At 54.3% G+C, this 22,773-nt stretch overlaps 2 protein-coding genes across 6 annotated transcripts in view; one reads left to right on the plus strand and one right to left on the minus strand.

The window, feature by feature from the left end:
• FRMD5 (FERM domain containing 5) overlaps positions 1 to 14,481 on the plus strand; it is a gene marked incomplete at its 5' end in the record, with an annotated part of 69,589 nt that extends 55,108 nt beyond the window's left edge. For 2 of the 4 annotated variants that reach the window (XM_082291078.1, XM_082291079.1), the window contains 10 exons: positions 1,472 to 1,569; positions 2,061 to 2,184; positions 2,845 to 2,932; positions 5,336 to 5,424; positions 5,964 to 6,027; positions 6,659 to 6,750; positions 7,794 to 7,868; positions 8,578 to 8,646; positions 8,771 to 8,877; positions 11,655 to 14,481. In XM_082291078.1, coding sequence (XP_082147204.1) covers positions 1,472 to 1,569; positions 2,061 to 2,184; positions 2,845 to 2,932; positions 5,336 to 5,424; positions 5,964 to 6,027; positions 6,659 to 6,750; positions 7,794 to 7,868; positions 8,578 to 8,646; positions 8,771 to 8,877; positions 11,655 to 12,229 — 1,381 coding nt within the window. In that variant the 3' untranslated portion in view covers positions 12,230 to 14,481. The remainder of the gene's footprint in view (positions 1 to 1,471; positions 1,570 to 2,060; positions 2,185 to 2,844; positions 2,933 to 5,335; positions 5,425 to 5,963; positions 6,028 to 6,658; positions 6,751 to 7,793; positions 7,869 to 8,577; positions 8,647 to 8,770; positions 8,878 to 11,654) is intronic. The other 2 variants (XM_082291080.1, XM_082291081.1) reach the window with 2 other exon arrangements.
• Positions 14,482 to 14,869: 388 nt separating this feature from the next.
• On the minus strand, positions 14,870 to 22,448 carry WDR76 (WD repeat domain 76). Of its 2 annotated transcripts, none has more exons than XM_082290590.1 (13): positions 22,346 to 22,448; positions 21,569 to 22,132; positions 21,053 to 21,145; positions 20,603 to 20,658; positions 19,977 to 20,097; positions 19,162 to 19,263; positions 19,033 to 19,076; positions 18,784 to 18,937; positions 18,044 to 18,094; positions 17,146 to 17,360; positions 16,598 to 16,750; positions 15,715 to 15,768; positions 14,870 to 15,238 (listed from the first exon to the last, which is right to left on the minus strand). In XM_082290590.1, exons 1-13 carry the CDS (start codon positions 22,412 to 22,414, stop codon positions 14,983 to 14,985), a joined length of 1,932 nt encoding a protein of 643 aa, XP_082146716.1. In that variant the 5' UTR covers positions 22,415 to 22,448; the 3' UTR covers positions 14,870 to 14,982. The 2 variants fall into 2 exon arrangements, with proteins under 2 accessions (XP_082146716.1, XP_082146715.1); XM_082290589.1 differs by having other exon boundaries at positions 17,942 to 18,094.
• Positions 22,449 to 22,773: the final 325 nt, after the last annotated feature.

Below are 22,773 nucleotides of genomic sequence, written 5' to 3' on the forward strand. Positions count from 1 at the left end.
ACTGCGCTCAGAACCTGACAGCGCCTCTCCCGAGTTTCTATCTTTAGGGGCTCTTCATGCTGCTCTTCCTGCCAGGAGGAAGGACATGAGGAGTCCGCACAGAGCAATTGCAGCAGCTTTGGAAAATGAGCCGTGGTTGTGGATTTCCAAGGGCCCTGGCCCCTGGGTCAGGTCTGCCCAGGGCAGCTGGGCTGGAGCCTCCACTGAGGGATTCTGAGCTGGCACCTTCTGTACAGGGACATCTGAGAGCCCCTTCCAGGGCCTAAAGGGGCCCTTTCCACGAGATCTGGAGAGGGACTTAGGCAAGAGTCTGCAGTGACAGGCCAAGGGGGAATGGCTTCCCACTGCCAGAGGGCAGGGTGAGATGGGATATGGGGAAGAAATTCTCCTCTGTGAGGGTGGTGAGGCCCTGGCACTGGAGCAACCTGGTCTAGTGTGTCTCTGCCCATGACAGGGGGTGGAATACAGAGAAGAATTTCCTCCCAAAACCTTATCTAACTGCCTTCTTTCACCCCCCACAGGTCCAGGTTGAGGTCCCCATGCAGGTGAGCTGCCCCTGCTTGCTGCCCTTTGAGGTGTGCCTGCAGCTGCAGCTGGAACCCAGGCTTAAAATTCACTTTTCCCTGGACTGAGTCCACTTTAATACCAGGATTTCTCTTTAATGTATTTTATCTGTGAAAATTAATGGTTTACCTCATCATAAACTCAGATTTGAGCAATGAGGCATGACCGAGGACTGCAGAGTGCAAGTCTGGTATTTAAATTAATTTCTGAGCACTCCATTTTGCTCCTTCACTCTGTGACTTATGTTATACCAGCTAAAGGTTTTCCCAAATGCCACATGACTCAGCCCAAAATGTTACTTAGGTTTAAGTTTATTGGAATATGTAATTTTTCCAACATAGTTTGTCTTTTCACTGGGCACAGAGACAGGTATGGGGAGCACAGGACGCAGCTTGCCCTGGGTGATGCAGGGGTGGTCATGGCGAGCACGGAGGAGGGAAGTGGGTGCATATGCCAAGACCTGGAAGGACACAGAAAGTTTGGGACGGAGAAAATCGCGTTATGGGGAAGCTGAACATCCAGGGAAAATGCAGCAGGCACTGGTGGGCTCTAGATCATGAGACTCCCTTCAGAGCATTGGGCACCTCGGCTGGGCTGGGGTTTGCAGTTGTGTGAAGAAACACAATGGATATCCAGGTTGATGGAAATCTCCACCAGCCCTCGGGTCATGTGCTGGCCCCGGAGCAGGCACAGTGTACCTGCTCCACCATGGGCTGGAAAGGGGCTGGATGTGTGGATCTGAGCACCAGTCCTTGCCAGGATCAGCCCAGCAAGTGTCATGTTTGGTAAATGGGCTGCTGGGAGAGAGATGTCAGAGCAAGTGTCTGGTGGCAGATATTCCATGTCTAAATTGCTGTTTGGGTAATTTAAATTGCACTTAATAAACGGACTCTCCTCCTGTCCCCAGGTACTTGGTCTTCCTGCAGATCAAAAGGGATCTGTACCACGGGCGGCTCCTGTGCAAGACGTCGGACGCCGCATTGCTGGCTGCCTACATCCTGCAGGGTAATGCTTTGTGACAGGAGAAATTCGCTTTTCCTGCTGAGCACTGCTTCCATTGTTGCACTTACAGCAGGTCACTGCACCTGCAACACCGATGGCACCCACCAGTGCTGGGCTGGGCTGGGGGAGAGTGAGGATGGGTGCTGCACTCTCACCTGCGAGGCCACACCAGTGCTGGGGGCACGGTGTCCCCAAGAGCAGCTCCTGGGCTCATCCAGTCCCTGCCCTCCTGCCCGTTCTCCTGCCTGCTCCTGCAGCTTGAGGAATTAATAAATTTGGGACAGTGACCATCTGCTGCCAGGTGATTGCCACACAAGCAGCAAAGTTAATTGGATGCAGTTAATGCCTGACAAATGATCCCTCCCAGTGGGAAGCACAGTGGGGTCAGAGCAGATTCCCAGGGTGTGCTGAGCCCTGTCTGGGTGCTGCCGGGATGGGGATGCATGCTGTGCTCTGGTTGTGCTGCTCTTCCCAACTGGATCTGTCTCCCCCAGCTGAGATTGGGGACTACGACCCAGGGAAGCACCCAGAAGGCTACAGCTCCAAGTTCCAGTTCTTCCCCAAACACTCAGAGAAGCTGGAGAGGAAAATTGCGGAGATCCACAAGTCGGAGCTGAGGTACGGGAGCTGCGGGGGTTGGTAATGCTCAGAGCACTTTTGTCCCTCTTTGGGATTTTCACTCAGACCATGGGCTGAGCCCTCACCCCTCGTGTCAGGTCCAGCTGGGACCCTTCTGCCGCCTCAGCCGGCACAGCCCAGGGGATCTCTGGATGGGGACCAACACCCTCATAAACCCCCTCCTGCCTTCACCCCTCTCCAGGGACATGAGGTGTAGAGACCATCAGCAATCCCCATTATTCCGGTGTCTCTGGAGCTGTGTCCTGAAGGGACTAAGGGTGCCCAGGGAGGGAAGTGGGTTTAACTTCCCAAAAACCCATCCGAGCTCTGTTCTTCAGTGCTGGGGGCTGCTGCCTTCTGACGCCAAACTCCCCTTTCCCCCCGATGAGATGCATGTGCTGCAAGTAGGGAATTCATCCCTAAATTTGGCAGATGCCTTTTGACCCTTCCTAGTGCTGCCAGTTCAGTGGGGCTCCTGTGGATGTAGCTGGCAGGAGAGGATGGGCTAGGCTTCAGTGCTGGGCTCCTGCTGATCCCATAAAAATCTAATGGGAACGTGCTGTGGCTGATGCTTCATCATTAATAGAATCACTGTAGCTGCCTTTCACCTTCCTGTCTTCCATGGGATATTCTTTTTTCCCCGGTTTTTCCCTCCTGCAGTGGGCAGACACCAGCTACTTCAGAGCTGAATTTTCTCAGGAAAGCCCAGACTCTGGAGACCTACGGGGTTGACCCACACCCGTGCAAGGTAAAACAGTTACTAAACCAATTCCTTAGGCTGTTGCTGGGGTTGGATTCCTCTCTGCAGCCAGCGATGATCCACCAGGGACTGTCCCAAGTGCATTTGTCACCTGCCAGTGGCCCTGGGGCTGTGGTCAGGGGGATATGCTGAGGCCATTAGCCTTGTCCAGCCTTGGCCCATCCCTGGCCAGTGCGAGCACATGGGGGGGAGTGGGGAGGGTGAGTACTCTGAAACCCTTCCAGGGGTATCAGGGAAGCCGTAGGAAAGCGTTTTCAGTGCAGTGACAGGGTGGTCGATCCTCTCCTGCAGAAGCAGGGCTTTGGAGGCAAGAACAAGGTCACTGACGTGGCTGAGGAGCCACCAGACATTAATCTGTCTGGGACAGTCCATCCCTCTGCCCTGCCCAGCCCATAATCCAGTTTGCTGTTGGAAATGCTCTTTATTGACTGAGGATGTCACTGCGTGTGGCTCTCTGGTCCCTGGTAATCCCATCACATGCAGATGGATGTGGGATACAAAGCAACAGAAAATTCTCCTCTCAGGCAGTGCCTGTGCTGGGGTTCCCTGGGGCTTTTCCCTGAACTGTGCCACATAAACACACAGTTGCAGTAAACTGGGGGGGTTCCCCATTTATGGGCAATTTCTGAGTAGCCAAGAGGTTGCTTTGCTCTGAATTTCCTCTAAACCAGTGGTCTTGCCAGCAGCCACCCGTTTGTGACCTTTGCTGCTAGAGTCAGGTAATTGCCTTCCTTTTACTCCAAGAACCTTTTGAACATATTTGAGTTACACTGATTAAAGTTCTTATAACAGCTAAGGACAAACATACACACTTGTAGGCCTATCAGCAGAATTGTGCCTAATTCATCAAGAGCTGCTGTTAATATGCTTAAAGGATCTGGAAACCAAAGTTAAATGAAGCTGATTCTGTTCTCTCTTCTCCAGTGGATTGTAGCAAAGTTTGGATGAGGGGTTGTTTCCTCTCACCAGCCATCCTCAGCTCAGTGTACCTTGACTCAATCCTGTCTGAAGTTTTCATGGTACTCTCATAGTCGTTTTCTCCCCAAAAAACAAACACAGAGAAAGATCTTCCTTTCTTAAGCAGGGCTTACCTGAGTCCTGGGCTGTCCTTGGTACTTGTTTTATATGTAAATCCCTGTAGGAATGTGTGTGTTTGTGTGTGTGAGAATAGCAGGGATCCCTCTGTTTCTCTGTTTCACGTGATGGACAGAACTTCTGGCCTGGCCAAGGAGAACCATGGAATGGTTTGGGTTGGAAAAGCCCTCGAAGACCCTCGGGTCCAACCATTCCCCAGCACTGCCAAAGCCACCACTAACCATGTCCCTGAGTGCCACATCCACACATTTTTTTGAGCCCACATAGGGTTCTGTGCCCCATTTAGCACCCCTGGCCCTTCCCAAGCCTCTGCACCCCCAGAAGAATACATCCTTCTTCCAAGACTCTGCTTCCTTTCCTGGAGGTTTTCCCAGATTTGGGAAAGAGCCAAAGCACTTTGGGCAGCCTCTGGCCTGAGCTGTGGCTGGTTTGTGTACAGATACAGAGGAATGTCCCTCCTGTGCCAGCCGGGGCTGTGGCATCCCTGGGGGGATGAGTTTCAGCTTCCCCCATTGCAGTGTGCAGGTGTTGGGTTGAGGGTCAGCACTCTCTGCCTTTGGCCTTTCAGCCTTAACAGCTGAGATGGACTTTTGCTCCAAGCATCCCTTAAAAGCCCTTTGGGTATCTGCTGGCCAAAAAAACCCCAGGATGAATCCAGCCATTAGTGCTGACCCTCAGCTGATGTACGCTTTTACAATTCAGCCTGTCCCTGGTTTTCCCTGTGAGCAGTGCGGTCACCAAGCCGAGTCCTTGGGATTGGGTTAAAGTGCTGACACTAATTAGTGGGTTTGGACTGGCTCAGTGCCACCCAGGGCACCGGCTGGGCAGGGCTCCGAGGGAGGGAAGTACAGCTGGGGGTTATCTTGTTCTGGGTTAATTGCTATATATAATATATATATATTTAGGACTCGGACGTCAGTGATCCTTGTGGGTCCTTTCCGACTCAGGATATTCTATGATAATATAATAAATAACCATATTTGACTATATATATTATAGTAATTATATATACTAAATAAATAGTGTATCTCTATATAATAACTATATCTAGTTACATGGAGTAGTATAGCTACAATATATACTATATAAATAAACATGGTATTATATTAATCACGTAAATTCTGTATGTGTCAATATGACATTTAGTATAGATGACAACAGATGACTGCAATGTCCTGCTGGCAGCACTGGCACACAGGGTGGTGCAGTGCCCCAGGCCTGGGGCTGAGGGGGCAGGAGCTGTCCCAGCTGTGCTGAGGGGCAGCAGCTGCACGAGCCCTCGCTGTTGCCTTGCAGGACGTGTCCGGGAACGCGGCGTTCCTGGCCTTCACTCCCTTCGGCTTCGTCGTTCTGCAGGGAAACAAGAGAGTTCACTTCATCAAGTGGTGAGTTCCCACCGTGGCTCCCGTCGCTCCATGGGTACCCCCAGGGTGTCCGAGGGGTGTCCGGGTATGTGGGCACTGGACAGTGCTCAGTGCACCCAGAGCTCTGCTGCCCCAGGGTCATTATTATCTACATTTGTCCCCATTAAACTTCATTGTCCCCGTGTCAGCCACATCCCAAATCCCCCCAGCCACTGTGAGCCTTTCTCAGCTGTTCCTGGGTCACTGCAGGATGTCCAGTTTTGGCCGGTGTGTCCCTGGCAGCTGGCATTGCCACCGGCTGGTGTCCATGGGACAAGGCCCTGCTGACCCTCAGCTTCACCCCAGGTTGTCCCCCATTCCAGCTACGGGTCTCTGAGCCAGGGCTGCTCTCACCACCCTGTGGCACCTCCTGGGATGGAAAACAGGGTCTGGAAGCTGCCCCGCTGCCATTCCCACCACCGGCTCTGACTGGCACGGTGCCAGGAGCTGGCTGGGCTGAGTGGGCTCCGGGCTGCGGCGGGCTCTGCACAGCTCCCACCTGCCTGTCCTTGTCCCTCCAGGAATGAGGTGACCAAGATGAAATTCGAAGGGAAGACTTTCTATCTGTATGTAAGTCAGAAGGAGGTGAGTTCTTCCCCTTCCCGTGGGACTTCCTGGGCACAGTGTGGTCATTCCTTCAGTGGGTTCTCCAGGAACGTGGCAGCAGCATCATCCTGGCCTTGCAGGGCAGGGACATGGGGACGGTGACAGCAGCTGCAGCTCTGTGGCAGTGCTGGAGTCACCTGCCTGCTCCTGCTGGTGCCCAGATCTGGGCATTGGGGCCCCACAGCCCCCCTTAGCCCCAGGCCAGGCCACACTGGGGCCTCTGCCAGGACCACCCACAGCTCCTGGCCATGCCTTCCCTCGGGGTTATTCCCAAGCTGCTTATTCATTGCCATCATCCCTCAAAGTCAGCCAGAACACCTCTGGCTGGAGTTGGCTCCCACAGGAGCCATCAGCAGGAATTTTTTTAAAAAACTGTGTTTCTGGCTGTTCCCAAAGGCTGGGAGCAGAGTGGGAGGTGTGGGCACTGGAACACATCTGCCCATCCCTCATGCCAGGTGCTGCACCAGGCTGATCCCTGCATCCCAAATGGCTCCAGAGCAGGATTGTCCATTCCGGTGCCACTTTCCAGCTCTGTCTACTCCATTCTTCATCCGTGGGATGAGCACCACTCCCTGTTCTCCCCCCTCGACTCCCTGTCTTTCTCCTTTAGGAGAAGAAAATTGTTCTCACCTATTTTGCCCCGACACCAGAAGCTTGCAAACACCTCTGGAAGTGTGGGATCGAGAACCAGGCTTTCTACAAGTAAGTGCTGGTTTGTGGGGTGCCCTGCAGCCCCCATGGGTTGGTGCCCACCTGTGGGCTCCATCCAGGCTCTGGGGTCAGTCACTGGCCATGTGGCACTTTGTTCCAGTGGCTCTGGCAGAGCCACCAGCCACCAAAATCACCGGTGTCCCTGGATAAGGGTCTCTGCCCTGTGGGGTCCCTCGTTTTCCAGCCCCTCTGTGCTCATCTCTCCTCAGCAAACTTCCATCAGGAAATTATAACAAATTATTTGGGATGAAGCCTGGAATGCCAAGCAGCACCATCCTGTTCATGCCATACTTAACCCAGCCCGCTTTGTGCTTTGTAATGAGTTTTATTTTAATCAGCAAGCTGCGAGACAGAGCATGCGATGCATTCCCACTGGGAATTCTGCAATCAGCGGCTGCAATCAGCAGGTTTCACTCCTCATTACATGAACATGAAATGAAATTGCAATATTGCTTTACAAATCTCTCTGTGATTAATTGTGGCAGTGAATCACCACTGGGCTGTGCACTCGGCGGGCGGACCGTGGGCTGGGCTGAGGTGCTGCTGGGCAATCCCGGGGTGAGGGGTCAGCTCCTGTAGGATGGGGAGGAGATGGGATGGTCCCTCTGGGTGGCTTCACCCATCCTGGCGAGTGCCCACCTGCCCAGGAGGGGCCGAGTCTGTCACCCTGCAATTCCCAGGCCTTGGTGGGCTTTCATCCCCCTGGAGAGCGTCAGTCCCTGCACATGGGTGTCACTGCTGGCCCTGGGGTCCCAGCGGGAGCTGTAGCCCCAAGCTCCCTCCAGACTCCTTGGCAATGGGTCCCTCCTGGACATGCCCCCGCTGCCAGCAGGGATGAGCTCTGCTGACAGAGACGGCTTCAGGTGCTCGTGTCCCACCGGCCAGTGCCACCCACCACTGCCAGCAGTGGGTTCATTCCTGGTGACATTCCACATCTCCAGGGCTCTGCCCCTGTCACCTGGCCTCGCTGCCGTTGGCTCCCAGTGCTTGGCCAGCAGTGTAGGACTCTCACACCACTCCTGGTGCTGTTGCAGGTTGGAGAAGTCGAGCCAGGTGCGGACGGTGTCCAGCAGCAACCTGTTCTTCAAGGGCAGCCGGTTCCGGTACAGGTGAGTACTGACAGCAGGAGCAGCTGCTGGATGTATTATTGGATGCTCCTTTGGAGGCACTCTGGGGAGCTGTTTGGGGCTGTGGGAGCACGGGGACATCTCAGGGTTTTCCAGAGATCCCCCATTGCAGCACTGACCCCCACCAGGCCACCTCTGCTGCTGTCTCTGTGTCACCCTCCCCAGCCTCACAGGAGAAGTTTTGGAGGGACAGGAGTGGAGGATGGGAGAGGATGGGGGATTTGGGGGGTGAGAACAACAAGGTGTGAAACAAATCACCACTACCCACAAATTCCTGCACTGAGTTGCCGGAGCAAGAGCCTGGACCTGGGACCTCATATCTGTGGGATGAGACACACCAGTGTGCCCCAGCATTGAGGTGCACAGTGCTGGCACCCTCCTCGCTGGCATGGGAGGCTCTGGATGCCTGTGTTGTGTCCATCTCGGCTGAGGGGAGGTGACCCCCTAGTGTCCGGCATCCCATGCCAGAAGAAGCAGCAAAATATGGTGGCAGAGGTGTCAGCCCAGCCTTTCTGAGCTTCTGCATTGCCCCCATTCCCAACAAATATTTCCGCTTTCCCCTGGAGCTGCGGGCAGAGCTCCCCTCCCTGGAGAGCTGTGTGGGGAGGGGCCAGGCTGTGCACAGTGTGACCATGTGGCTGCCAGGGCTGTGCTCTTGTCCTCACCTCTGCTGGTCTTGACCCACCTGCAGCGGCCGCGTCGCCAAGGAGGTGATGGAGTCCAGCGCCAAGATCAAGAGGGAGCCCCCTGAGATTCACCGGTAAGAGCCCAGCAGCAGCTGCCAGGGGTGGGTGCCCGGGAGGTGAGCATAGCCAGAGCGCTGCCATGTGCCCGGGGCGCTGGCTCCATCCTGGCTCTGATCCTGACCCCACTCCTGTCTCCAGGGCCGGGCTGGTGCCGAGCCGGAGCTGCCCCTCCATCACACACGGCCCCCGGCTGAGCAGCGTGCCCCGCACCCGGCGGAGAGCCGTCCACATCTCCATCATGGAAGGTAGGACACGAGGCAGCGCTGCCGGACACGCTGGGGCACGGGAGTGGGGACACACACACCTGTGCACACACAGACAGGGGCACACAGACACACTCAGACACACTCAGACGTGCACGCAGACACAGGTACACAGATAGACACAGACACGTTACACACAAACACGTACACAGACACGCAGAGGGAGACACAGACGTGTGCACACAGACAGACACACGCACACAGACATGTATGCACAGACACAGGTACACAGACACACACAGAGACATGGGCACAAACACGTGTACACAGACACACAGACAGGGGCACACAGACACACAGACAGGGGCACACAGACGTGCACACAGACACAGGGACACAGAGACACATACACACACACGTACACACGTACAAACACATGTACCCATGAGCACACAGACCCACACATGTACACACGCATGTGCACACAGACACACACATACACACGTGGACACACACGCAGGTGCACGCATGTCAGCTGAGGCTGCAGCCCCAGTGGCTTGTCCTCAGAAAGGCTGGTGTTTCACCAGGCTGGAGCGGGGCGGCTGCTTCTCCCTATCCTGCGGCTGTGTCAGAGTAGGATGCTGTGGGAAGAAGGTCTGGCAAAAGGCAAAACACTGGGAGCAGCTGTGGAGCTGCCCCACAGGGCTGGGGACATGCTGGGGGCTGTGGCTGTGCTGCTGGTGGTGGCTCTTTTACCTGCTGGTGACAGCAGTGTCCAGCTCCCAGTGACATGGCTATTCCCTGCTCCTGGATGGGCTGCGGGGCCAACCCTACCCCAGTACAGCCACTCCGATCCTGGTCCCAGAATTCAGGCAGGGATGGCGACTGCCTGCCCCAAGGGCCAGGATTTAATTCCACCAAGGGATCCCAGGATTGGTGTCTGTGCCAGTTTTGGGGATGGAAGCAGGGTCACCTCTGCCACCCAGTTACATGTGACAGTCTCTCCCCCACATGCCATTGTGAAGCAGCCAGAGCATTAAATCACCTCCCACCATAAATCACCCCGAGCTGGTACCACCCCTTTGCTTTTCCTCACGCTCACTTCAGCTCAGTCTCATGGGAATGCGGGTGCCCAAAATAGTGCTGACCCCAGGGCCAGCAGCAGTGCCACTTGCAGAGCTGTCCCCGGACTCCTTGTGTCCCTGTGCCACGGGCTACCATGGTGAAGTGCCTCGTAAAGATTAAAACCAGGGTCAGCGTCCACCTGTGGCTCATCAACCACTGCTGCCGGGAGGTGCGGGTCCGGGTGCTGGCCCTGGGGCCACGGCTGCTGTCCCGGGCCCTGGGGATTCTGCCACTGATGCCGGCTGTCCCCAGCCTTGGCCACGATGCTCCGTACGGCCGTGGGGACCCACCTGAGCCAGGTAACACTGCGCCGCGGGGTCTGGGCTCTTCTGAAGTGTCCACAGGGATCCCCATGGGCTGTGGTCCCCGTAGTCAGCTGGTGACCACAGCCCCGGGAGAAGGTGGAATGCAGGAACGTGGGATGCAGGATATGTGTGGCAGGAAGTGGGCTGGGGTCTCCCATGCCAGCTGGACTCCAGGTTGTTACTACCACAAAGCAGCTCTGGTGCTGGGGCTGGACTCAGATTTCTCAGGATTTTCTAGCTTCTGATGCCAGCCCTGTGGAAGCAGATGGCAGAAGGGTTTGGGTCTGGGGGGCTAGCACTGCTCTCATTGTGGTGATGAGCAGGGGAACCCCCTCACTGGGTGTCCCGCATGTCAGGGACGCAGTGGGTTCCGCAGGGAATGTTCCCATGAGAGGGGAGAGCACAGAGCTGGCAGGGTGAGAGTGTGTTCCCTCCTCACCACCCCGGAGCCCTGGCACTGCTGCGGCACTCGTGCTACACCAGGCTGAGCTGGAGGCATCCGGGCAGTGTTCACAAACGAGAGGCTGCAAATCCCCGGGAATGCAGCCGGATGAGCTCTGAGTGCTGCCCTTCACCCTTTGGCAGCACAGGGCCAGGACATGAGGTGACAACATGTCAAGGTGCTTTGGTGCACTGTGCTCTTCCCTCGCCCACAGGTCCAGCCCCGTCCCTCTCCAACCGCCTGCAGGGTGGCCCTGGGGACCAGCTGGTCCCAACCATGACCTTCAGACGCCCTCCCTGGACCTGGGGCCACTGCAATGGCAGAGTTCCTAGCCCCTCCCCGGCTGCCAAAACTACCTGAAACAAGTCCCATATGTGTGTGGTTTCTTGGAATTTGGGGGTTTGGAGAAGGTGGTGGTAGGGGTAGGAGTTCCTCAGCACAAAGGACCAAAGCTCAGCCTGGTAACGGGGCTGGGAGCTGGCACAGGTCCCCAGCTCATTCCTGCCTGTGTCGCCGTGTCCTGGGCAGCTGCCCGTGGTGCCGCAGTGCTACGGCTGGCGCTGCCAGCGGCAGAGGGGCCCCAAGCACTGTGAGCAGCTGCCAGGGTGACTGTCACCGTCACCTCAGGGCAGCGACAGCCCACGGGTGCGTGTGATTGACTGCAGATGAGCTCGGACCCTGCTGCGGTCCCAGCTGGAAGCCAGCGGCTGACGATGACGGTGACAAGTCAGGCAGGTGTCATCGAAGTGCCACTGCCACAGTCACGAATTGCGTTGAAGGGGCTGCAGGTCCCGAAGGACCAACAACAACAACCAGCAACCCAGGGCAACCTCACCCTGTCCCCGCGGGGGACTCCGGGGTCGGGCAGTGCGGGAGGCTCCGGCTGTGGAGAGGGACCCCCCTGCACCCCGCTGAGCGTCCCCCTTTCCCCTCCCCTGTCTCCCCAGGCCTGGAGTCCCTCCGTGACAGCGCCCACTCGACCCCGGTACGCTCGGCCTCCCACGGCGACGCCTTCGCAGGCCCCGGCCGGAGCGGCCGCGCCGAGAGCAGCGAGCGAGTGGCCGTGATCGCCGATGAGAGCTACAGCCCCGCAGACAGCGTGCTGCCCACGCCTGTGGCCGAGCACAGCCTGGAGCTGATGCTGCTGTCGCGCCAGGCCAACGGGGCCCCGTGCAGCATCGAGGAGGAGAAGGAGTCGGAGGCAGGCACGCCGGCGGCAGAAGTGGAGGGCGAGCTGCGGGCACTGTGCCCGGGCGCCGGTGGCCTGGGGCCAGCACAGGCCCAACAGGTGAATAAGTTTGTTTTAAGTGTCCTCCGTTTGCTCCTTGTGACAGTTGGACTCCTCTTTGTTTTGCTCCTCCTCCTGATCGTCCTTACCGAGTCCGACCTTGACACTGCCTTTTTCCGTGATATCCGCCAGACCCCAGAGTTCGAGCAGTTCCATTACCAATACTTTTGTCCCCTCAGGCGATGGTTTGCCTGCAAGCTCCGCGCCGTGGTAAACCTGCTCATTGACACCTGAAGGCAGGAGCCACCACGGGGGCCTGGACCTGCCGCCGTCCCCGCGCGGGACCCGCCGGGGCACTCGCTAACCCTCCCCTCCCGACCCAGAGCCCGGCCGGCCGAGGAGGTGGCTTTCCGGGAGGAAGAGGAGGGTGGGCGCAGCCCCCGGAGCCCTCTCCTCCCCGTGCCCAGCCGCACTGCTCCCACCCCCGGAGCCCGCACAACACCTCCCATCCCGATCTCATGCGCACGACTTGGGAAGCACCAAGCAGAGGGGAATTCATTGCTCTGCCACCCCCGCGCCCGTGCAGCAGCTGGGGCTGGTGGGGCCATTCCGCAGGAGCTTTAGCAATGGTGCTACTGAGGTTTAATTTAACACTCGTGTACTGTTACGGTATTAAATCCACACTGTGCCCGCCACCACCGCCCTCCACGAACCGCTTGGCAGAGCCCTCCCTGCTCACCGGAGCCTCCTACGAGGTGACACAGCCGCAATGCTCTCGGGGATGCCCCGGTGCCCCCCCCTCCCCACAGCGCAGCGATCCGGAGCCCTCGCCCTGCTGCGGACTCGGCCCTTTGCCACTTTTTTAAGCCTTGAAGCATCGGTGCTCCCGAGGGCAGGGGAGCATGGAAGCCAGGGGAGGCTGGGCACGTGTGGCCAAACCTGGCATGGAGCTGTAGTGACTGTGTCAGATTTACTGGGATGACCTTTACCCTCTGCCAGTTGTACCTGTTTTGTAAAAAAAAACCAAGCAAAAAGAACAAAAAAAAAAAAAAAAAAGAGACATTTCAAGGTCTATTTTAACAAGGAAATGCTATTTTGTTATCAAATCTAATCCAGTCTTTTTTTACTTTACGGATGGGGTGACCGTGGGTGCCGGTACTGAGAGGTTCCCAGTGAGCAATGGTTTAAGAGTAAACACCGGGAGCCCAACACCAGCTGAGCCCTGCTGGGCTTGGGACAGAGAAGGAGCTCTGGTTTTGGGACTCTTCCCAAGAGGACACAAGTTCTGAAGCGCAGGTGACACTGAAGAAGTCAATGGACATCCTTAGCCCCAACCGTTGTTACGTGCAAGTCAATAAACCCGACCCATCGCGCTGGTGACGACCCCCGGGACTGTTGGTCACCAGGAGCAGCAGCCCATCCACAGGGAGCAATAACAGCCAGTTCTGGTTAGGTTTGGGTGAGAAGTTGGACATATCAGCAAAAAAAAAAAAAACAAAAACAAGGTAAAAACAGCTGAGCAAGTTTAATTTTATCTCAGGGAGAGATTTTGCCGTAAGCTGGGGCCATAACTGCAGTTTTACAAAGCCTGATGTCCGTGTTGTCTTTGAGCATCCACGACCCACCGCTGGGCTGGACGGTGACACTGGGCCAGACGGGCTCCTTGTCACTGCAATAAGGGGAGAGGTCCCACTGGGGGGGTACAGCCCCCCTGCCCAGCTCACAGCTGCGGCCACCAGCTCACAGCACGAGGCCCGAGGAGGGGGTGGGGTCCAGCCCTGGCTCCAGAGCAAGGCAGGAGCCCTCTGGGAAGGCTCCAGGAGGCGGAGGAGTGATTTTTTTACATGATAATCCTGTTTTATGCAACATAGCAAAATTAATTCTTAGTGTAGTGTTCCTACCTCAGCCCATAGCGCTGATGTTTCTATGCAGTTGTGCTCGTCCTGACGCTGACATTTTTTACCCCCGGGTTAACGCTGCAGTGTCGTCCTTCCTCCTCCTCCTCCTCCTCCTCCTCCTCCTCCTCCTCCTCCTCCTCTCCTCACTGCAATGTTCTGTGTGAACGTGTGACAGCACAGCTCCATCCCATGCTCCATCCTTTTCGGACACATCCTCCAAACCCCCACCTGGGACCTTCCACCTTGGCTTTCCTTGGATAATGCTCTGTGCCAGCCCCAGGTCACCTCTGCCGTTGTCACCCAGCGTTTTACTGCAAAACCACGAGAATTGGTGATTTTCCGTTGTACGTTTTTCCCATCTGTCCCAGATCCTGTCGTGTGTTTCAGGCCCTGTTAGTTTTACCCGTCTTTCTATCAAAATGTTGTTTGCATAGGTTCTGAGATCAGAAACCCATGAATCTCGTCCTAGCATACTGCATCTTTCAGCAGTAGACAGTAAAATACCTGAAAATGTGAATTTCTTAGTTTTCATAAAGAAAACCTAGAGATTAACCTTTCATGTGCCAAATACTGTAAGTTACATCTTTTTTTCCTTCAAAATGTACCTTTTTCTACATATCCAATACCTTAGTTAGCATAAAATCATTGGTGCCATGAAAAGTATTTTTAAATTTAAATAAATATTTAAATATCATGAAAAGCAGAGTTGGGATGAGCTTTGTTCAGTGACTGATTTTTCTTTACTCAAGTGAAAACAGCTCAAACTGTGGGAAATTTGGTCTTTTAGCAGCTTCTCACTGGAGTGAGGAGCAGCTTCAGGCCATGAGTTCCAGAGCTGCAGGTGAGTCCCTTGCACCTCTCTACACTCCGGGAGCACAATTTTACAAATGCACCTGGGAGTTCTGGGCCCCTCACCATAAGGAAGATACTGAGGGCTGGAGCACCAGGAGCACCTGAGGGAGCTGGGGGACTCAAGGATCAATTTTATTTCCATGGAAGACACGGGTGCCAAAGATAGTTTAAACGATTTATTTTAAGACTTTCAAAGTACATTTCTGTCCTGAGAACCAACAGTCAGCTTCAGAACTGCTTAACACGGAATAAACAAAGTCAAAGCAGAAAGTTATAAAGTACAGATCTAAGGCACTTCTAGTCTTTGAACACGTGAAGGCGGCCACTGGAGTTGCCCCCCACCAGGATGTTCTGGCTGGGGTGGACAACGTTAATGGAGCACACGGAGCTGAGGCAGTCCACATTGCAGAAGGAGTGCAGCAACTTCCCGGTGTCCTGGAAGACCTGGATCTGCCTGGGCTGTGCCATGCTGCCCACCACGAAGCAGTGCTCCTGCTTGGGGTCCCAGATGGCCCTGAAGCGGCTCAGCCAGTGGCCCGTGTTGTTGTTGTGTCTGCAAGGGAAGAGGAACATTCTTCCTCATGAATGCAGCATTTTAAATTGTCATTTATGTCCCATTTGCTCCCTGGCCTTCTAAATCTTCACCACTCACTCTGGAGTGCTCAGATCCCTGCAGTGGATCCCTGTCCTGGGATGAGCAGGATGGGACAAGAATACCAGAATGGTTTGGGCTGGGGGAGACCTTAGAGACCATCCAGCGCCACCTCCTGCCACAGCACTTCCACTATCCCAGGCTGCTCCAAGCCCCATCCAACCTGGCCTTGGACACTTCCAGGGATTCAGGGGCAGCCACAGCTTCTCTGGGCAACCTGTGCCAGGCCCTCACCCTGCCTCACAGAGAGGAATTTCTCCCCAAAATCTCATCTAACCCTGCCCTCCAGCAGTGGGAAGCCATTCCCTGTGTCCTGTCCCTTCAGGCCCATAGGAGCAGCCATGGTGCTGCCCTCGGCCCAGGTGTGCTCTCCTTACCTGATGGAGCTGAGCAATGTGACAGTCGATGACAAGGATGTGGTGTCGTAGACCCTGAGCACAGAACAGCACATTAATACCATGGACCTGGGCAAAACCAGAGCCCTTCCTTCCCCCACACAGCAGGATCAGCTGCTGGGGCCACCCAGAAGCAGCAAAGACACCAGCTTGGCCATAGGCACCAGCATCCCAGCTGGAATCACTACATGTGCTCGGCAAAGTGGATTTGCTTTTCAGCTGGAACTGCAGCCTACCCTTTCTGGTAGCTGAGGGTAGAGGAGGGGCTGGAGAGGCCAAAGGCCAGCCCAGCATCCCACCTGCTCCTTCACCCCCATGAACTTGGGGGATCCCACCCCTCGGGGCTAAAACTGCCCAGCCCAAAAAAAACCAGGTAATTACAGAAATTATGGTCATGAAGTAACCAGGAGAAAAAGAACCTCTAACACAGGCAACTCACAGCAGCTTAAATTATGAAATGGTAGGCTATTTACAGAAGAGCTGATATCATTATTTCAAGTACCAGCTACAAACAAATATAGTTTCTGAGCATTTTGTGTTTGTGTTCACCAGCCAGGTTTTGGCTGGCTGTTTTCATGGGTTTTGATTTTGTTTGATTGCTTTTTAAAGGTTAACAGTACCTGTACCTTTTTACTGTTAAATATCCTGTGGGAAAATGAGAATTAAATAAAAAACCAACCAAACCAAAAAATCATTAAAAACGACATTAAAAATGTTAGTGCAAGTAAATCTTTATCATTTTCTAAAATGATAAAGACAGAAGGTTCTCAGTGATGGGTCATGTGGAGAAGTAATAATAATAATGACAATAAACTGCCCAAACAGTCAGTATTTTCCATAAGGATTCTTCCTTCCACAGCCTTACCTCAGCTTGTCATCAGCACACACAGTCACCACCCTGCTCCCAGTGACAGGGGAGAAATAGGCCGAGGCCACACTTTTGGTGTGTCCTGTGAGAGAGCTCAGGGGCTTGTTCCCCTTGGCCTTCAGGTACCGAACATCGAAAACACAAACATCCCTGCAACAGGTACCACACACACTTCAATAATTATCCTTCATTTATCAAAAAAGCTCCAGAGCACAGCAGGCTGTATGGGAGCTGGTTCAGAGCTTCAATACCCACTCAAATGGTGGCTCCAAGGGATTTTGGGAGCCCCAAAACCACCCCAACCAGCCCTCCATAAAGTCCCTCTGTGCCAAAGTCCACCAGGGCCCATCTGTCCCCACTTCCAAAAGGTGAAGGGAAATCAAACCAAATCCCACCTTAAATCCTGCTAAGGAGACTGAAAACTTGTTTTGTAAAAAGACCAAGACAGCTTTGACTGTACATTGAGACTGACAAACTCCTCAGCCCCAGCTCTCCCTAGCACAGAGACCACCGAAAGAACAACTGGTTCAATGTGGGCTACATACACTGAGCCAGCAGCCAGGAAATACTGTTTGTTCACAGGGTGCACGTGGACTGTCCGTATCCTCCTGAAGCCAGTGTCCGCAGAGAGCTCCGACGACATCCCTGGGGTCCGTCTGTCCACAACAGCCACGCCCCCGTCCCAGTGACCCACTATGGCAGTGGAGGCATTGTCTTCCAGGAAGTCAAAGGAGGAGAAGTTTTCCTCACTCCTGCAGATCTGAGCCCAGGAAAGGTCAAATGTCACCAGAACTAAAGGAAACACCCAGTTGTTCTAACACCCAAACACTCCCTGGGCTATGGGTTTCATCCTTTCCCTTTTTAATTCACTAAAAACACTAGTGCAGCCCATGTGACAGCCTTACCCAGCCATGCAGGTAACCCTTCTGCGAAACAGCTTTCCACAGGGGAAACAATTAGGAGATAATTAACCATCTAAACCAGACCAGCAACAGCACACTCCAAATTCCCTGTCAGAGCTCCTGCAAGGCAGTCACCTCTGTGTTCCAGCAATCAAAGGGCTGTTGGCCTTGAGCACACGCTGACCAAGGATTAAGGATATCTTTCCCTTCTTCAGTGCTGCAGAAACTTTTAATCACGTGCAGAAATGTAAACTTGGAAACTGGGAGAATGCAGGCTGTCATTAGGTTTGGTGAGTAGAAAACATCTCCCTGTTTCTGTGATGTTAACTAAGGTTAATTCACGTGTCCTTGTGGAAATGCAACTTGAACTTTCTTGTTAATAAAACAATTAAATAATGACTTTGTACAAGCAGACTGAACCTTCCTAGCAGTGCCTCACCTCATCAAAGACAGCCCTGGTGACATCCCCACAGCGCAGAGTGTCACTGCTGAGGGACAGCAAGTGAGCAGGGTTGCAGGGAGAGAAGTGCATGCAGCTGACCTGGAAGCTGTGGGGGATGAAGATGTGGGCTCCTTCCTCAGACCTGCAGCTCTGCAAAATGACAGATCCCACAGACACAGGTGCTGGTCACTAAAGTTATTTCTTTTAACTACTACAACTCTTAAAGCCAAACCTCTGGTTTTTTAATCTTTTTTGGAGGAGGCAGAGGGTGCTGGGTGAGAGGAGACACCAGCACAGGTAATATGGACAGTGAGGCTGCTTCTGGCCCCTAATTACAGAAAGCTGCAACTTCCTGCTGCAATTAGTGCCACTGCAGCCACAAGCCCTGGATCTGGATGGCAGCACCTGGCTCATTTTCACCCACAGAGCCAGTTTCAGTTACCACGTGTGCCTTTTACATCAAAATACGGACACACTGCGTTACTGAGAGTTTAAGCTGAATTAGTGACCCAAACTGCACTAAAGCAGAATCTCCTGTGTCTTCTCTTCTAAATTCTGCATCACTTTGTTATTTTAAAAGAAACTGAACAGGTCATTGTGGACCCATTCCACAAAGATGACTCAGCTTTCAAATTTCAGAAAAAAACCAAGGGAGAGCAAAAAAGGAAAGCCATTCTGGCAACTCTAAATTGGACAATCATCCTGGTATTATCCCTAAGAATGGGAGAAAACCTATAACACCCTCATGAGCCTGACAAAATGCCACCCCAGGCTGTGCCCCACGTGCACCTGTCCTGAACCACACACCTGTTCAGATGAGGAGCACATCAACCACTCACCACGTTCCAGAGGCCAACGTGCCCCCACTTGTCTCCAGCTGCCACAAGGATGGTGCTTTTGGAAGGGTGGATGGCCATGGAACACACGCGGGTTTTCACCACCTTCCTGATGTTCTCCTCACTCAGCACCATGCTGCTCAGGCTCTCCTGGTACCTGGAAAACCAAAATAACAACCATCACCAAAACCTTCATTAGAGAAGGAACGGGGGCCAGACAACACCCAGTTTTTGCTGCTGTTTTCACGCTACCTCTTTATGTCAGGTGTGTCCCGGTCAGCATCATCTGCTTTCAGCTACAGACAGAAAGGAGATATTTATCAGAATCAGAGCCCAAGTGAAACTACATTATCCAAAAATAACTAATTCAACTAATAATACCTCACTTATCCTCATCCACGTGCTCAGCAAGGCCTCTGTCCATTTACTGTTCTCTGCCTGATCCTCTGGAACCATGGGCAAAGGTCCGACTGGAACCTGAGGCTGGGATGACATTGGCAATTTTTGTAGCTCAAACCAACTAAAACCATGAACAAGGTGAATTGGTACTTTCCCCACACCAAACATTCTGAGAACATGCCTACAACAGGACAGGAAATAAATAGTGAAAACAGAAGGTGATATAATAATCTTACTAAAAAGATAAAGAGAATTTCACTGGCAGCACAGACAAACTGCTTCCCTGTGTTTCTTCCTCTCCTGATACTCCAGCAAGACCTTTATAACAGATTCAAAACTATTCTACAGCTCTGTGGAAGATTTAAATTCCCTTCTCTCAGAACAGCATACCTTTTACTTGCTCCATTACTGCTTCAGAGAGATGGTAAATATTATCCAGGAAAATAAAACCACATCAGAAGTTACAGTGAAATAAAAACCAGAGTAATAAATGTTTGAATTCAAGGCTGCTCAGCTCCATGGGCTGTTGATGTGGAATGTTTTACCTCAGGACCCTTCTGTGGATCCCCAGCTGCATCACATCATCAGCCTGGGCCACAGAGCACTGCCTGGCTTGTGGCGAGACCGTGGCACCTGCTCAGGGTGACAGAACTGACCCTTCCTTACTGTCTCTGTGTCACCATCTCCCAAATGCCTCAGGGTTTGCAAAGCCCAGTGCCACCCACCAGTGTCACCAGCACTGGTTTTAGAAAGCTGCTGTGCACACACCCCTCCCCTCCAGCCCTTCCCCATCTCACATATTCCTCTGCTCCTGGCCGGGCAGGTGACTCCAACAATGGAATGTCCAGTGGCTCCACTCGGAGCAGGCGCATGGATCGCCGCCGGGCTGTTTCATCCTCCACCTTTTTAGGCTTGCGCCTGGAACAAGGAGAACATCTCACTTACAGAACAGAGTCCCTGCATTTAGGGACAGACCCAAGGGCACAGCTGGGACACAGACTGACATCAGCCCCTCCTGGCCCGCTGCAGGAGGGATGGGGTTGCTTTTCCTGTCAGTGATAGTGAGGAACAACACCACGAGCACTTTGCAATGCACACACAGGTCCTGCACCACTGTTTTCCTTATGATACTGCCGCTTCCCCTCCCAGCTCTCCTCGTTCATTATCCATCCTGCCATTCACCCACCAAGCCGGCCTTTCCCACCTTCTCCCATCACACAGCTTACTCTTTACTCGGGCTTCAGCTCATTTTCTGCTGGATCTGGTACTGTTTTGGAACTGCCAAATGTCTTCTCCTCTACATTTACCCTCTCCCTTGCACCTTGGTCACGCCTCTCTTTCTTTTCCCACACCTTTTCCTAACATTTGTTTTCATCCCACAATGAAGAATCAAGGATATAAATCTCACCTACTGTTATTTTACCTTTTGGTGACATGAGATTGCCTTTTAGTTGCAATTTGGTTAAGTCTTGCAGCTGACTTAAAGAGAAAAGAGATTAATTATACATATAATGAGCATAAAGAATTAACCTGTATAAAATACAATTATCTCAAGGCTGCAATGAACTTATTGCAATTATTTATAATAAGAAGAAAGAGAAAAGGTGTGGCTGCCCCATGCCTGTAAGCGTTCCAGGCCAGGTTGCACAGGGCTTGGAGCACCCTGGGATAGTGGAAGGTGTCCCTGCCTATGGCAGGAGGTGGAATGAGAGGGGCTTTAAGGTCTCTTCCAAACATTCCAGGATTCTATGATTTTCATGGCTTTCCTTATACAACTGCCCCAGTGAGGAAAGGGTTTCACACCAGGAGGGGTAACAGTGCAATTATGACACTTGGAAAGAGTATTTTGATGCTATTTACACCCTATACAGACCTCATGCAGCTTTAGAGCAGCAAAGAATTTAGCATTTTCTGTAATGTTCTTTAGTCTTTTCCTTTCGTAGGCTGATAGGTGGGAGTATCCATCCTACAGAAAGAAAAGCCATCATACAGTTACATGGCTGCAAGAGAGGTTTCAGGCTCACGGAAGTGAGCCCCTAAACTGATTAAATGACTTTAAAGTGGTTTGATATATTTGTAACAATCATAAGACCATACAAATTGGGGTGGTCATGTATCAACATCAAAATCTGTCCATACAGGTAAAGCTTGCTTTACAAAACTTACACTGGCATTAATTCTATGAAGAGAACAGTGCATCAATATTTGTTTTTATAATGAAAACAATCATGAAGACACTCAGTAAAGAACTTGAAACTTTAGTGAAAGGATAAAACGAAGTGGAACACTGCCAGCCAGAGGTTAAAAGAGGGGAAAAAACTACGTACAGAGGAAAAGCACTTTAAAACTTTACTTTTATGAAGATAATAACCGGGGGCCGGGTACTCACCGGAGCCGCGTCTCCCCCGTCGCTGCCGTCACTGTCCGCATCCCACAGTCCATCCTGGCCGCGGGCAGCCGAGCTGGGGCCGGGCGGGGAGCCGGGGGGAGCTCTGGGGCCGGTGTCGGGCTCCGGGCACAGCCTCTTGCCGGCCGGGGCGCGGGTCCCCGCGGGGCTCAGCAGCCGCTTTTGGGAGCGCGGCCAGGCCGCCGCGGGCAGCGGCGTCAGCAGCACCCGCAGCTGCCGCCCCAGGCCCGGGGCCGCGCTCGGCCGGCGCTCGGCGGCGTCCGCCGGGGGGGACTCCTGCGGGGTCGAACGGGGCTCGGCGGCGTCCGCCGGGGGGGACTCCTGCGGGGTCGAACGGGGCTCGGCGGCGTCCGCCGGGGGGGACTCCTGCGGGGGCGAACGGGGCTCGGCGGCGTCCGCCGGGGGGGACTCCTGCGGGGGCGAACGGGGCTCGGCGGCGTCCGCCGGGGGGGACTCCTGCGGGGTCGAACGGGGCTCGGCGGCGTCCGCCGGGGGGGACTCCTGCGGGGGCGAACGGGGCTCGACGTGGCCCGACGGGACGGACTCCTGCGGGGGCGAACGAGGCTCGGTGGGGACGCTCAGTGGGGACCCTCGGCGGGATCCTCGGCACCGCCGGGCCCTGAACCCTGCCCACCCCGCTCCTTACCTCTCCCGGTTTCTCCCCTCACAACCCAGCTTATGTCGGGTCCCCTCCCATCTCAGTCCCCGTCTCCCCCGTCCCCTTTCCTCCCAGCTCCGGCAGTCCCCGCGGCCCCGGACCTGCAGCTGCTGCCGGGTGTGCGGTGACGGCTCCTCGGGCTCCTGCGGCCCGGGCTGGGACAGCGCCATGGCGCGCGCGGGGCGGAGCGGCCGCTTCCCGCCCGCAGAGGGGCGGCCCGGGCGGGTTCCCGCCCTCAGCGCCCTCAGCGCCCTCAGCGCCGTCCCGCTCGCGGCACCGCCCGAGCACCGGGAGCGGTCTGATGCTTCCGCAGGGCAGGGATACCGGGGATAGTGCGGAGAAATTCCTCCCTGTGAGGACGGTGAGGCCTACTGCCCAGAGAAGCCGTGGCTGCCCCTGGATCCCTGGATCTGTCCAAGGCCAGCTTGGACAGGGCTTGGAGCAGCCTGGGATAGTGGAAGGTGTCCCTGCCCATGGCAGGGGATGGAACGGGATAAGCTTTAAGGTCCCTCCCAACCCAACCATGCGG

This window comes from Coloeus monedula (genome assembly GCF_965178545.1).
Source record: "Coloeus monedula genome assembly, chromosome: 14".
NCBI classification, from domain to species: domain Eukaryota; kingdom Metazoa; phylum Chordata; class Aves; order Passeriformes; family Corvidae; genus Coloeus; species Coloeus monedula.